Raw genomic sequence first — 14,641 nt, forward strand, 5'->3', positions numbered from 1 at the left:
GCCCCTGCTGTGAGCAAACGTGCCTGACATTTGAATGCCCAGCGGTTTAGCGCCGCCTTCAGCCCAGGGTGTGATCCTGGGAGCCAGGATCGAGTCCCATGTCGGGCTCCTTGCATGGAGCCTCCTTCTCCCTCTGCCTGTGTCTCTGCCGCTCTCTCTCTCTCTCTGTGTGTCTCTCATGAATAAATAAATAAAATCGTTAAAAAAAAAAAAAGTTTTCTATCGATGTGATGAAATAAACTTGATTTTATCTAGGTGTGGTAGGGGTGAGGAATAAACACCAGCTCCTTCACACCACGAGAAACAAACAACAAAGGTTTGAGCGTGTTGCTTGTATTGGGTCTATCAGTGTAGGTAGGACACTGACTCTGCAGCTGGGAACAGGAAACGGGGGCAAGTCATTCTTTTAAAGAAATTAACTCTTAAGCAGAAAGAACTGCTATTAATTTTAATCTAGACAAAGGTTTTCTATCTCATAATTTTCATCTGGCAATTATTCCATCAGGCAATTATTGAAGAGCCCAAGTCTTGTTAGAAGAAGAAAACCAAACCCAAGAGAAAGGAATGGAATGGACTTCATGGGCTTTTATCCCAGCTTTTAGATACATGTGAAATGAGTCTACACACTTCTGTCTAGCTCACTGATTTCCCTATTTCAAGATGAATGAGTGGAAGGGATTCCTCCCTAAATGCAAAGTTAGTCACATGTATCCGTTTTGCGACTGGGGAGTCATCCAGGGAGGACCACCCCTCTGCGCTCGGTACTGGAGCTGAGAATGGCATGTGGGTCATAGACTTGATGTCTCAAGATTGAGAAATGCTTCGTATCATATTTCCCCCCATTTTCTCTGGCAAAGCCAAGAATGGCAAGTATGTGTTAATGCTGCTGCTGAGTTCTCTCCCAGGCCTGGGAGGACATTGGCACTCCATCACTCCAGGGGCAGAACGTGGATTAGCTGAAGAATCCTTTTGTGCCCAGCTTTTTAGGAAGCCAGTACCAATCAATTGGCGTTGGCAGGAGGCATGAAACTATTTGCTATGTCTGCGTTAAGCCAATTGGATTGGCATGCTTGCAGCTTCCCTTAATGGGTGTTATTGTGCACGAACTTTGCATACTTCTGTCATGATATACCTAACCCGGTTATATCATTTGTCAACCTGACCCAAAAGGAGGAAATGCCAAGACCCATAGTGAGCTTCTTATTAGAAAACTTCTGGCTTCAAGTTTTGACACTTGACCGACTCTTTATATTCACAGTGTTATCATAACTTGCCAAATTCTTGACTCTATAAATTGGCCTTTCACAGCTTATTAGGAATTTCAACTACTGTATTCTAGCACCAACTACAGCACATTCAGAGCGCCTGCAGTTCCAAAAAGTACCCTTAACCCAGATAATGAGCTACTCAACATCTTTTTTTATACATTAAAGGCACTTTGTATTAAATTGGGTGAGAATTACATTCTATGCTGCACTCCATCTTGAATCATCCAGGAAGTTTTCTCCTGCTCCCCGGCATGTACGTTCTTATCCACAATGCAGAAGGCAGTTAACTTTTTTCTCTTAGACAGATGCATTCTTGAAGCAGTGATAACAGCTCAACGTTTTGGTATTTATTGACATTCCTGTCTTTGTCTTGTCGGCCTTAGGTTTAACATGCCTCATGATGACAACAACAAGTGCAAGGAGGAAGGAGTCAAGAGTCCTCAGCATGTCATGGCTCCTACATTGAACTTCTATACCAACCCCTGGATGTGGTCAAAATGTAGCCGAAGATACATCACTGAGTTTTTAGAGTAAGACTTAAGCTTTCTTATAACGCAGGCTTCTTGTGTCTGGCCTCCATGTAGTGAACGCATTGTGGGAAAGAAAATGTAGAGCCAAGCATTCCTTTGGAGTTGTTATTTTTGTTGACATTCCTGGGAGGAGGTAAAAAAAATATTCTCCAACATCTGTGCAGTTCCTCGCCTTGCCAGAGTTTTGAAGATTACAGACTGAGCTAACGAAAAAGTTGGGATCTTAAAGAGAAGATGTAAATGTTGCTTCGTTCTTGGTGAAGCTCTAAGGTCTGCTCAGGTCTTGGGGGAGGGCCCATGGGTGTGATTACACGATGAAGAAGGCCACAAATAGTTATGTGGTTCTGACTTAGTCATTTTGGCTCAAAAAAGGGGAGGGTAGTGAGATGACCCCAAAAAGGGTTATGTGGGTGGATGAAAATCACACAGACCTCCATGTTGTTGAATTAAGAACATTCTTTCTCTGTCTCTCTTCCCCCCCTTCTTTCTTTTCCTCTCTTGTTTTGTTTTTTAAGCTTCCTGCCAGGCTGCTCAAAGATCCAATTACATTATACAATATTCCTGTGTCACAGATTTATTGCTCCTCTCTCCCAGATGTACGAAAGGTTAAGTGATTGTCCAAGGTCACTGGGTGTATATTTCTCCAGCCACAGGGAAGAGGGGGCTTATTAATCAGAACTCACCAGGTGTGAATTTTCCAGAAGAGGTGTTTGCAGAAAAGTCAAAGAGCTGGAGGGTTGCTGTTTTTCTTTTTAACCAGATGATCTGAAGTGTTTGTTCTTATAGTTGTTGATTCATTCACTCATCTGCTCAGCAAACATTTACTAAAGACCCGTTGCTATGGTATTTAGAACCCCATGCCTGGATGAAAAAGACACTATCTTTGCCCCTAAGAAGCTTACAATCTATTGGAGATGATGGTAAAGAAATAAATAGATCAATGCCCCGAAATGTGCCAAATGCTGTAGAAGCTACATATTTCCTACTGACTATGTTGTATGGATAATCAGCAGTTTCCGCAAACAAGAATACACCAAAAATAGAGCTTCAGCTTCTGGACTTTAGCGTGGGAAGTAAAGAATAAAGCGCACTCGAAAAAGGAACAATCCTCTCCACCTTTAAAGTGGCAGGATGGCATTCACTTTCATCTGGACCTTTTGGCAGCCCCTTTTGTCTCTACTCTCAGCATCTGTATTTTTCTGCTTTCCACAGCACCGGGTACGGCGAGTGTTTGCTTAATGAACCTGAATCCAGACCCTACCCTTTGCCTCGCCAACTGCCAGGCCTACTTTACAACGTGAATAAACAATGTGAATTGATTTTTGGACCAGGTTCTCAGGTGTGCCCATATATGGTAAGTATTTGGGGGCGACTTCTGCCCTCATCCATTGACTCTGCATATTTTTAATTCATCGTTTTCCACTGGCTTCTCACTCTAACATAAACCACTGGTGGTAAAGTTGAGAATGGTTCATTGACTATTAATGACAACAATAATAGTGATAATGATGATAAATAGGAATAATGCTGTTAGGTGGTGCTTCACTGACACATTCTCACTTTACTGTCATAACAGCCCAAAAGGGAGATGTCATTCTGATTTTCATATTACACATGGGAAACCAAGGCTCAGAGAGGACAGGGTTTCAGGGCTGGTGATGGCACAGCTCTGCCCTTTCCTCTCCTTGTCTTTCATCCCACTGACTTGTCCAGATGACCTTTATAACAGAGACTCTTCTAGATTCTGTAAAGGTCATCCATGAGACAAACCTGTTTCCCTGTTTTAGCTTGTCAGATCTGTGCACTATGACCACATGGCACTTGAAATCATTTCTGGAGGTAGCTCAACTGGTGGGTGTAGGATATTTTAATGTGTGTGTCATGGGCACTTGGACCAATGATATCCAGTGGTTATCAGGATGCAAATGGACAAAAATGTGCTTCTCTGAGGTGCCCTGTTTTCTTCCTTTGGGTGTTTGGTTGGTTGGTCAGAGAGACTTCTGAGATAGCATAGTGAATTGGGAAGTACAGTGATTATATGGAAATAATAAAAATTTTTGAGTGAAACTTACACATGATTATATTCTTCTCTGTGTTACTCATGATAGCAAACATCCTCCTTTTATATCACCTAAAGCCCTCCCAGATGTAGAAATGTGTTTCATGGGCTGCTCTCTGTAGCCCTTGGAATATTTTATCATTCATCATACCAAGATTACAAATCCCTTTCTAACCTATGCAGTCTTGTTGGCAAAATGTTGGTTGAGAGCAATCTCTGCCTGGTTCCATATCGTCTAATCACATTACCACTGACTTGTTTAACTTAATTGGACAGATGCAATGTAGACGACTCTGGTGCAATAATGTGGACGGAGTGTGCCGGACTCAGCACACGCCCTGGGCAGACGGGACCGAGTGTGAGCCTGGAAAGGCAAGTAGCACCCTGATATGTTCTTTTGTCTTGGGGCAGCAGAAATGGGCAAAATGTTAGCTGTCAGCTTATTCACCATTGTTTAGTGTATGTTTAGTGATGCAGTGTTTAGTGATGCAGTGTGTTTTAGCATGAATAATACTTTTGGGGGACAGGAGTTCAACCTTACTTTTGAAAATTGTGAAAACTTGTATTATAGCATAATACTGATACAAGACACAGAGCTAACATTAGTGCCTTGACTTAAAAACATCCTTTCTCTCATTTTAACATTCCTAAAATCCCAATGTGTTTTTTAGTTTAATGTGAGACAGCTTTTTTTTTTTCTCTGTCTCTTTTTTGGGGTGGCAGTGGAAGGCTGTTTTCAAATTCATGGAGCATCTTAAAATCAAGGAAACCAGTGTGCCTAGGTGGCTCGGTCGGTTAGGCATCCAACTCTTGGTTACAGCTCAGGTCATGATCTCAGGTCTTAGGATTGAACCCCTGCATCAGGCTTTGCACTCAGCACAGAGTCTATTTAAGATTCTGTCCCTCTCACTCTGCTCCTTTCCCAGCTCTTGCATATTCTCTCTCTCTCTCTCTCTCTCTCTCTCTCAAATAAAGTTTAAAAAATCAAGGAAACACAGAAATACAGTGAATTTCCTTTGTTCATTATTGGGATACCAGTCCCTTTAAGGAGCTGTGATGTCCCTGGAGATATATGCAAATATAAACTCTGAGTTGGTTATAATGGTTCCCACTTATTTGTTAATAACCAAACAAAATCTGCTACATATACAGCCTAGAAATAACAATGCCTCATGCACCTGGTAATATGATTAGTGCAAACTTCTGCACCTGGTATCCATCTAAAAAATAAAAAAGGGGATCCCTGGGTGGCGCAGCGGTTTGGCGCCTGCCTTTGGCCCAGGGTGCGATCCTGAAGACCCGGGATCGAATCCCATGTCGGGCTCCCGGTGCATGGAGCCTGCTTCTCCCTCTGCCTGTGTCTCTGCCTCTCTCTCTCTCTCTCTCTCTCTCTCTCTGTGTGTGACTATCATAAATAAATAAAAATTTAAAAATAAATAAATAAATAATAAAAAATAAAAAAGTTAGTATAGTAGTGATATCCTTATCATCATCATCCTCATCACCCAAAATAATTGGCTAATAAAAGTTTTCGATCTAAATCTGATTTTTTTAATCCCTATGGAAAATGGCATTCTTTCACTCAACAGTGATGCAGACCCTGAACTGTATTCTGAGTCTCTTGTCATCCTTACATATAGTTTTCCTTTCTTCTCTCTTCTTCCCATTGTCCATTTTACTCACTTCTAATATTCTGTTCTTTTCTTATTTCATTTTTCTCCACTTTGGAGAAATGAGTAGCACTCAGAATGTTTCCACAGAAGGTGTCCTCAGAAGTGACAGACTTTAACTCTCCCTTCCCCAATTTTAAAGAATGGGGACAGAAAAAGAAGTGACTTGCCCAAGGTCACTGAGCTCATTAGGGTCCTGTCCCCACATTCCAGCCAGTCCCCAACCTATTTTCCTCCTTTACTTTATCTGAAGGGGTCACAGGGTCTGCTCTAGTGGCCACACCTCAAGCTCACTGAGCTACTTCAGTTTCCAGTGGATCAAACAGGAGGACTAGTAGTGGCTTCTTTACTCATCTGCCATGGTGGTTGTAAAGTTGCATGAGCTGGGGGGTTTGGATATTATTTGAAAAACTGTAAAATTCAGTACAAAAGATTAAAAATTATAATGAAGCTGATTTTATACTTGACTAACTTGGTGATAAAATCGGCTCATGTTCTTACTTCTTAATGGCTAAGACCTAAGCAATTGAGAATATAGCTTTCTCCAATAACAGACTAACCAAAACTGTATATGGACATGGACTCAACAGCTTTTGCACCTTTCATTAGCTTAAAAAGAAATAGATCTTCTTAGCCGGAGTGAAATTTTCACTTTTTGTAAGACATTTAACTCAACATGTTGATGGCCAGAAGATCATGGGTTTGAGTAGGAATACAGATCTCAGGTTTCCATGGCAGCCATTAAGAATTTATTCATTCTTACAAAATGATGATGTGGCCTCAGAGTCCTGCTAAAACACAGTGACCTAGGCGGATGCTAGCAACTGATGCAAAATGACAACAGATTATACCTAGTTGATGACTTGGTTAGTTGGCTTGAGTCAGAGCCAGCCCACTATATTACTTAAATTGATTCTGTTTAATCTCAGAAAAATCACCAGTATTGTGTGTTATGGTTCTTAGCCGATCTGATGCACTCAACTATTTTTTTCTATTTCTGATACATATTATTGCTGGGAAAACCATAAAAAAGAATTTTCAGTAATATGATGAAGTGAATCATATTGAGTGAAATTGCCATGAACAGGGCTGCCTACCTCACTGTAGCAGTGTGGTATCCCAGTCAATCTTAGAACACAAAAGAATTCAGGAGGACGTCTGTTGTATCTTTTTCTAATCTCCTGTTTTTGTAACAGACGCAGAAGATAAGGGATTGCAGGGTAATCTTATACCTGAGAGATGGGGAAATTTGGGAGGTCTCTCAGAAGTGTTTTTCCATGTATGCTTGTGTTTAGCAAGAGCAACAGACTTCAAGGCATTCCAAAGGACAGGCTTAGAACCCTCTCAGAGAGGCAGCTATGTGGAGGACATGATAGGTACGCTGTTCTGTTTTAGAAAAAGTGGCCAAGTCTAGCAGCTTTTATTAAAGATGTGGGCATATGTGTGTTTATTTCCCTGAAAAGCATTTATGCATTTTGCAAATGCTAAAGATGGTGGATATGTTGGCATAGAAATTCCTTGTGTTTTCTTTCATTTTGTTTTGTTTTCTTAGAATTGGCAGTATTCTCCAGCCGATTCTGACTCCCTTTGCGGTAGGGTTAATTTTTTGTTTCTTTCTCTTCTTTCTGCCCTGCTCCCTCAGCAGTGATCTGTCTTGGCTGCTGACACAGTTATTTTGATGAATGACTCTAATTCTCTTTATTTTCTCCATTGTCTTGTTAAGCCCATTAACATTTCATTTTAACCCTATTTGTGAGCTGAGATTTGAAACTCTTGTTTTAAGCCTCTTTGGAACAAAATTGATCTCTAAGTCCCTCTTCCTACCTCCTAAAAAAGATGTGTTTAGGTAAAATACCATTTAATGGTTCTGGATACTTTTAGAAAAGGCTGGCTATATTTTGGCTTGGACTCCACCAGCCACTTAGTGTTATGTTATGATTTAGTGGCTATTCCAATATGTAAGTATTGTTTGTCAAATTTGCCTGGTAAAGTAGATGTTCTTGGTACATAACTGCCAAACAGCTCTGATTTCCAGCCTCTGTCACCTCAGGCACTTCTCCTGTTCTTCTAAGGTTCTTTTTCTCCTTCCCTTTCTACCCATCAGTGGTCATATCAATAAAGGATATTTGATTTGCAGATTAGTTTTTAAAGAAGTATAGAATTTCTTGTTATTTCGTAGAATTTATGATATATGTTCCTAGCAGCAAAATTTGAGGGCTAAATTGGAGGGTCATCTGCTATGACCCCAATTGAATATTAATTAGGAATTTTGTTTAGGTCAGACCCAATTATAATAATGAAAACAAATTAGCTATTTTTTCTGACACAAAAAGAAACTAGTCAAAAACTAGGCAGGTGATGGAACTGTTGTGGTAGCTCCACAAATCTCAGAGACCCAGGTCCCTAATTTCTTCCTGTTTTATTATCATGTGCAAATGGTCCTTAAGGTCACAGAATAGCTGCAGCAACTCCAGCCATCAAGTGGGAGTTCTAGGCAGAATGAAGCCAAGGGTGGGGGACAAAGGGGCAAAAATACCTTCCCAGAGATATCACCCAAGGAAGTCTTCTGACATCTCTTTGACCACTCTTATCTGTACAAGAATCTTGGGAAATACAGATTCTGTTTTCAAGGACAAAGGAGAGAATAGATATTGGGTAGACAACTTGGGAGCCTGAGCATCATCTAACTACATCATTAATCTTGCTTTTGTCTTAATTTTTTCTTTGCTTATGCATCAAAACCCATTTGCTCATAATTGAGAAGCAGCATGTGTCACAGTGAAGAGTGTGCCCTTGAGTCAGATTGTTTTTGTTTTGGTCTCAGCTCTGCCCCTTACTGATGTTCATATCAACTTCTTGTGTGTGCCTCCACTTTCCTTTCTGTAGAAATGAGGGTAATAAGAGGACCATACCTATCTCATAGTGTGCTATGAGGACTAAGCTAATATATATCTAATGCCTAGAACAGTGCCTGGCCAATACGAAAGGCTGTGTTAATTTTTTTCATTATCTTACTGACTTTATTTAAGTCAGGTCCCCTATGTGTTCAGCTGTGTGCTGAGTGCTTTAGATATGCTGAGTCTCGTGTCCTACTCAAGACAACTTTAGCAAATTGATCTCCATTTTTCAGTCAGGGATTCACCTAGGGTCACAGAGTTAGTCTGTGGAAGAGCCGCAACTCACTACCAGACCATTGGCCTGCCGGGCTTTGTCCTTCTAAGACCTTCACTGTCCACTATGGCAGCCAATAGCCGCACATGTCTAGTGAGCCCTTCAAATGTCAGACTGAACTGAGATGTGCATAAGTGAAAATACCACCAGGTGTTGAAGACCTAGTATGAGAAAGAGTGTAAAGAAATCCCATAATTTCATATCAGTTCCATACGGAAGTAATAATATTCCAATATTTTGAACTGAATAAAAGGTATTAAAGTTAATTTCAGTTTTCTTTTTACTTGTTTTCACATGGCTTCTGAACATTTAAAGGAAAGTTTACACATGTGGCTTATGGCACATTCTCATTGGATGGTGGTACTCTAGACCAGGCTACCTCTCTCATTTATTTTTATGTGCATATGTTCCAATAAATGTTCACAACCCCTGTAAAGACAAATACCAAACGATGTCAGTGAGCAATGTCATCACCCCTTCCTCTGCCCACATTTCTTGGGCTTGGCATTGCCCGGGATTCTTTGAAGGCAGAAGCTTTTAAGCCTCAGCCCAACAGCCCAGGGAAAAGGATATTCCAGGCGAATAATTGCAAGAGCAAAGGCACAGCAGAATAGCGAAAGCTTAAAGGCTGGTGCTCTCTGAACGATCATTCATCAAGCCTGGTGTGTGGCTGCCCATTGGGTCTGGGACCTTCACCTGCATCTTATTTGTCGTGTGCTTTCCCAGCCCACACCCCCACCCCCGGCCTCTGCGGGCCTCTGCCTCTGCCCGTGCCCTCCCTGCAGATAAATCACGGCAGCCAGCCACCACCAGCTCCACTTCAGAGATCTGAGCGAGCCGCAGGGCATCACCCTCCTGCCGCCACTGTCGCCACTCTTCCTTTGTCCGCTGCTCAGTGACCTCGGCTTTGTGTCAGGGCCTCACACCCCAACAATGGCAGAGGGTTGAAATGGGCTTCTCGAATCCCTTGTCCTGCTGAGGAGTTTTATTCTGTTTTGTGTTTTAAGCATCATGGCCTTCTTCCTGCTGTAGGCTGGAGAATCTGAAACCATGAGTAACAAAAAAGCAATAATGTTTAGGGCTCTCTGTACTATGTCCATTTTGCTCTAGTCTCATCCTGTGTGCTTTGGTGGAGTGAGTTTATAGGAATCATGTAACTTGCTTTTTCTTCTCTCCCACCTAATTAAAATTGGCTTCTCAAATCTGTGGGGAGCAGTAAAACATATTTTACCAAGCTCATAACGTCTCTGAGCCTTCCTGATGGAGATTCGCTCTACAAATCCAGTAACTCATTTTGGCCCCATCTACAACCAGTCGGCCCACTTCCTCTCCTCATTTTTCCAAGCAGACTAATTGAGCACTTTGAAGCTGGCCACTGGAGTTACCCTGACAGCCTGGAGCCAACAACTCATTGGCTCATTGTATTCAAGCAAGTGGTAAATGAAGACATGACCTAAAATCAATGAGTATGAGATTAAAATCCCTACCGTTTCCATTGTTCATACAGATGATGAAATGGCAGCATTTCAAACCAGCACGTGGTGGGGGGTAGGGAGGGAAATGAAGTATGGCATATACTCACTCAAAAGGACAGCGGGTCCTACAATGTCTCCAGCACCGAGCTCTCCCTCACTGTTCCCCTTATTAAATACAGCACTGCAAGTTTGGATTTTGTGTCCCCAAAGAAATGGAGGTCCCCGTGACTGATGGATCCTGGGGCAGTTGGAGTCACTTTGGAACCTGCTCAAGGACGTGTGGAGGGGGCATCAAAACTGCTGTTCGTGAGTGCAACCGACCAGAGTAAGTCCTACAGCTTCTTGCTGTCATTATTGGGATTGCATGAGTGGCACATTCCGGAAGGGAGTGATTTATCTGGAGGCAGATGGAGAGAGAGCTCTTTCCCAGTTCCAGAGTGAGCGGATTTCTAGGGCTGCTTAGACTGTTAATATCCAATCTCTTTCTTCCCAAGTGCTCTCCTCTGTAGTATATCTTCTCCCAGGGTCCTTTATTAAAAGTTCTGTCTACCAAACAGTAGATGCCATTGTGTCAGTTGGTCTGTTTAATAATTTGACATTCAGGCATATCTTACTGTCTCTCGGGCTTGATATAGCAGGCTAACAAAGTGAACATACGTATTTTCCTGAGGAGATGAAGAAACTGGACATTTCTATCTAGGTTGTGGGTAATTATTGCCTTGCCAGTTAGCTACTAAAATGCCGAAAAGGGCACACAGACCCCCAGGGTGACATTAGCAGATCCAAAGGGACTGGGAACCCCAAGTTGAGAATTACTTTTAGAATCAAGCTAGTTGCTGTACAGATGAGACACCAAAGGTCCCATCCCACAACTGGATAATGTACTGGATAGGGAGTGTCCTGACTTTGGGGATAATTCTCATTATGTGACCATGGCTGTCTTCACCAGCCTAGCCTTGCTAGGACATGTTCAAATGAAGTTAATGCGGTCCCCCCCCCCACCCCCCCAGCATCCATCACAGTAGGCATGTGTGTTTAGAGGGAGATTTAAGAAATCATATTTTCATTATAGGGAATGACATCAAATTTTGTGTGGGCCTAATGTGTATCAAATCTAAAGGAACAGAGAGATAATACATGATATAATTGCCATTGAACCTATATAGGCTGGTGGAGGGGGGCAATTCTTCATAGAATAGGAATAGGTTTTTAGATGGATAAACCAATAATTATGTTTAAGACCTAGTTGTTTTGGGATTATGTAAAGTGATTTCATGCACAGTACTCAGCTATGTTTCACAGCCTACATTAGGGATAGCAGACAGAATTATAGATAGAAGCAAGCAGGTAAAATAGGGAAGTGGGCTGGTACAGGATACTGGGGTGGTCTTGTGCAGGGTGGTAGAAATCAAGTGCAGGGTGCTGCTCAGACCTAGCTGGTTGTTTGCAGGTAGGAAGAGGGCCTAGTGTGGACAGTGCTTCCAGTTGTTTTTTTTTTTTTTTTTAATAAGAAAAAAATATGAGTTGTATTAACCAAAAAAAGAACATACTTTTAGGCCACTGTTGTAATCTCTGGCCTAATAAATACTCATTAGTACAAATCACAGATAATGATCTATTTGTTTTCATTTATTTTTGTCCACAGTCCCACATTTATTTTGTGTCCACATGATATTAGTCTCTATAAAGACAACTAAAGAGCCATATTATGACATAGACTGTTACAGACATAAGTCTGTAACTTATGGGTATAAAAATTAAACATTAGGTTATTAATAGAGTCTATTATTGTGTTATTTGAATAATAGTACAAATATAGTACATGCTTTCAAAAACTCCAGGCACAAAACTATATGATATAAAAAATTTTTATCATTGTTCTTCCTACCTCCCACCTGCTCCCCACAAGGAGATAACCAGGGGAAAATGATTTGATATGTATCACTTGGGACTTTCAAAAAAGATTTGTCATATAATATGTAGTATATGGAATAAGTATTCTGTAACATAAAATAAGGATCATAGTACATATAGTGTTCTACAACTCACTTTTTAAAGTCAATTATAAATCCTAGCTGTTTGTATTGTTGAAGTTTTAAAATAAAGCATTTTAAGCTAATAGCAAGTATGACACTTTTTTAAATTAAAAACTATTTGGTGGCTATAGTGAGCCAAATTATTATTATTATAGTGAGCTGTTACTGTGACAAAGATATTAATATTGCCAACAAGTAGACATTTTTGAAATTGTGACCCAAGAATACTTCATTCAAAAGAAGTGGGTTTTTTTTTTTAAAGGTCTTAGAGCAGTTCTAGAGGTAATGTGGAAAGTGGAGAGAGATAAATCACTCCATAATTGGAATGAGCCAGACAAAGAAAATCACCCAGTGTAAAGATCTCAGCAGGAAAGGATCTTGAGCTTCAAAGTAAAGCAAAGATCCTCACATTCAGAAGTTAGGAACTGATCATTAAAGACTTCAATTAGAGGTCCTTGTCCTTGCTCTTTGCTATGGGAGGTTTTAAAAGAAGACAATCCCCTGAGCTGAGTGTCAGTACTGACATCATTTCATTAAAGCTCTTCCAAGTTATTTGCACTTTGGGATGTCCCTGTGAATTGAGGAAGGAGTCTGCCTCAGAAAACTAAGTTTACAATGGCAGCAGTGGGTAAGTCAGTTTGACAAGAGAAAGGGACACAGAAAAGGGAAAATCAGATCCACATCTCCGTTTAAAAGCCTGTTCAGAGAAATTCACAGAGCAGATGGTTCATTATGCAGAATGCAAAAGTGATTGCTTCTGATTCTCAAGGAATTGGAGGGGAATGGTGGCCCCGTCACTGGCAACCTGCTTTTTCCCAGTTGGAGTAGTCTTTTGAATATAATGTAGAGCCTCATTTTTTGTATCCAAAGTATGTCTCTATTAAGAACACTGGTTTGTTTTTATTTTTCTTTCACAGTATTCGTGCAATTCAAGGATGTTTTTAGCATCCAGATACTTTATGCTATATATTTAGGTTTTTTTTTTTTCATTTGAAAGCATAAAAGCTACAAAAGAGAAGTAAGTAGCCTTGCCATGCACATGGGACTTATGGTGCCTCATGAGCAAATTGTAGAAACCTGATGCTTTCTGATTTGGGCAAATGGTTTTTGGTCTCAGCTAGTATGCAGTGCTACTCATTTGTCATCATGAGAATGGGGCCTATTTTGTCTTTAAATGCTTTATTTGTTTTTTAAGCCCATTTATGACCCATGCCTTATAGGTAAGATGAGCATGTGTCCTGATTTGTAAAGACAGTACCAGCTTAGATCTGTTGTCAGGAGAAGTTATTAATAACTTACCTGTTACTTTTTCTAAGTGTCCTGGATCAGGCAATTAATTACATGCAGTAAAATCTAAAATCAGAACCACCAAAAACATAACTTAGAGTACCAAAACAAGGCCAGCATTTTAACTAGAAGATGCATCATCAGACTACTGGGCCCTATCCTTGTTATTTTGTGCCCCAAAATGACCCTGAGCTTCCTGGTGGTTAGAACAGAATTTTATTTTTACAGGTCCATCAAAATAAAAAAACATGCCCACTTTTTTGGGAAAGGCAAAGCTTTCCCACTTCTGGTGATTTTATTTTGCTTTTAAATTAGAAAGTTAAATTAAAAACTAATAAGCTCATATATTTTTTTAAAAGATTGTGAACTAGATATTTTCCCATTTAGGCTTTCACCGTAGTAACTGCTTATAAAGTCTGACGTACAAGGTAATAGACATGTGTCTATTTTATCTATGAAAACTAATCTCTCATTTGGCTATAAAGAATTGCAGGAAAGTTTTTTTTTTTTTTTTAAGGCACTGAGTTGGATAAGCTTATTTCAAAATTCAAGAATTGGTTGCTTTGGGAAAACCATTAACTAATAAATGAATAAGAATATTCAGGTCTATAGACCACTCCATTTGGAAGGATCATTAATGATCACAAGTACAGCTCTCTGGCTCATCCCATCTAATCCTTGAATAGCTTTACAGCATCCTCTGCAGTTGGCTATTAGAACCCTTCTCAAAACCCTCCACACACAGAAAACATATAACCTTTTGGTCCTGCCTGTCATATAGTTAGAATTTCCTTCCCTGTGTTAACCCTAAACTGCCTGCTTCAGTTCATTTAAATACAGACAAAAGTTGAGATTTCTGTTCACACCCATTTGCAAACCAAAGTTTAGCTTTCCTTCAGGGTGGAATGCCTGTGATGATGTTTGCAAAAATTCCTTTGTAGCTTTGGCCATGTAGTCTCATGAATTTTTTTGTATATAGGTTTGGTTGTGTAATGTGTGCTTGAAAAAAAGATTCAGGTTGGCTGTGCTGATATTCAGGTTGGTTACTTTCATGGTAATTAATCTAGTAACTTCTGCAAGTCCTTTTCATCTCTATCTGACATGAAGATTTTTTAAAGGATCTTAATAGTTGGAAAATGTAATTA

The 14,641-nt window shown here is 40.4% G+C and overlaps 1 protein-coding gene across 2 annotated transcripts in view; it reads left to right on the forward strand.

Annotated features, from left to right (window-relative positions):
* The window catches only part of ADAMTS9 (ADAM metallopeptidase with thrombospondin type 1 motif 9), a 160,037-nt gene that overhangs the window by 37,940 nt on the left and 107,456 nt on the right, over positions 1-14,641 (forward strand). For both annotated transcript variants that reach the window (XM_025985181.2, XM_025985185.2), the window contains 4 exons: positions 1,652-1,798; positions 3,011-3,152; positions 4,134-4,229; positions 10,353-10,498. In XM_025985181.2, the coding sequence (XP_025840966.2) occupies positions 1,652-1,798; positions 3,011-3,152; positions 4,134-4,229; positions 10,353-10,498 (531 nt within the window). The remainder of the gene's footprint in view (positions 1-1,651; positions 1,799-3,010; positions 3,153-4,133; positions 4,230-10,352; positions 10,499-14,641) is intronic.

Source organism: Vulpes vulpes, chromosome 9 (assembly GCF_048418805.1).
Source record: "Vulpes vulpes isolate BD-2025 chromosome 9, VulVul3, whole genome shotgun sequence".
Classification (NCBI taxonomy): Eukaryota; Metazoa; Chordata; class Mammalia; order Carnivora; family Canidae; genus Vulpes; species Vulpes vulpes.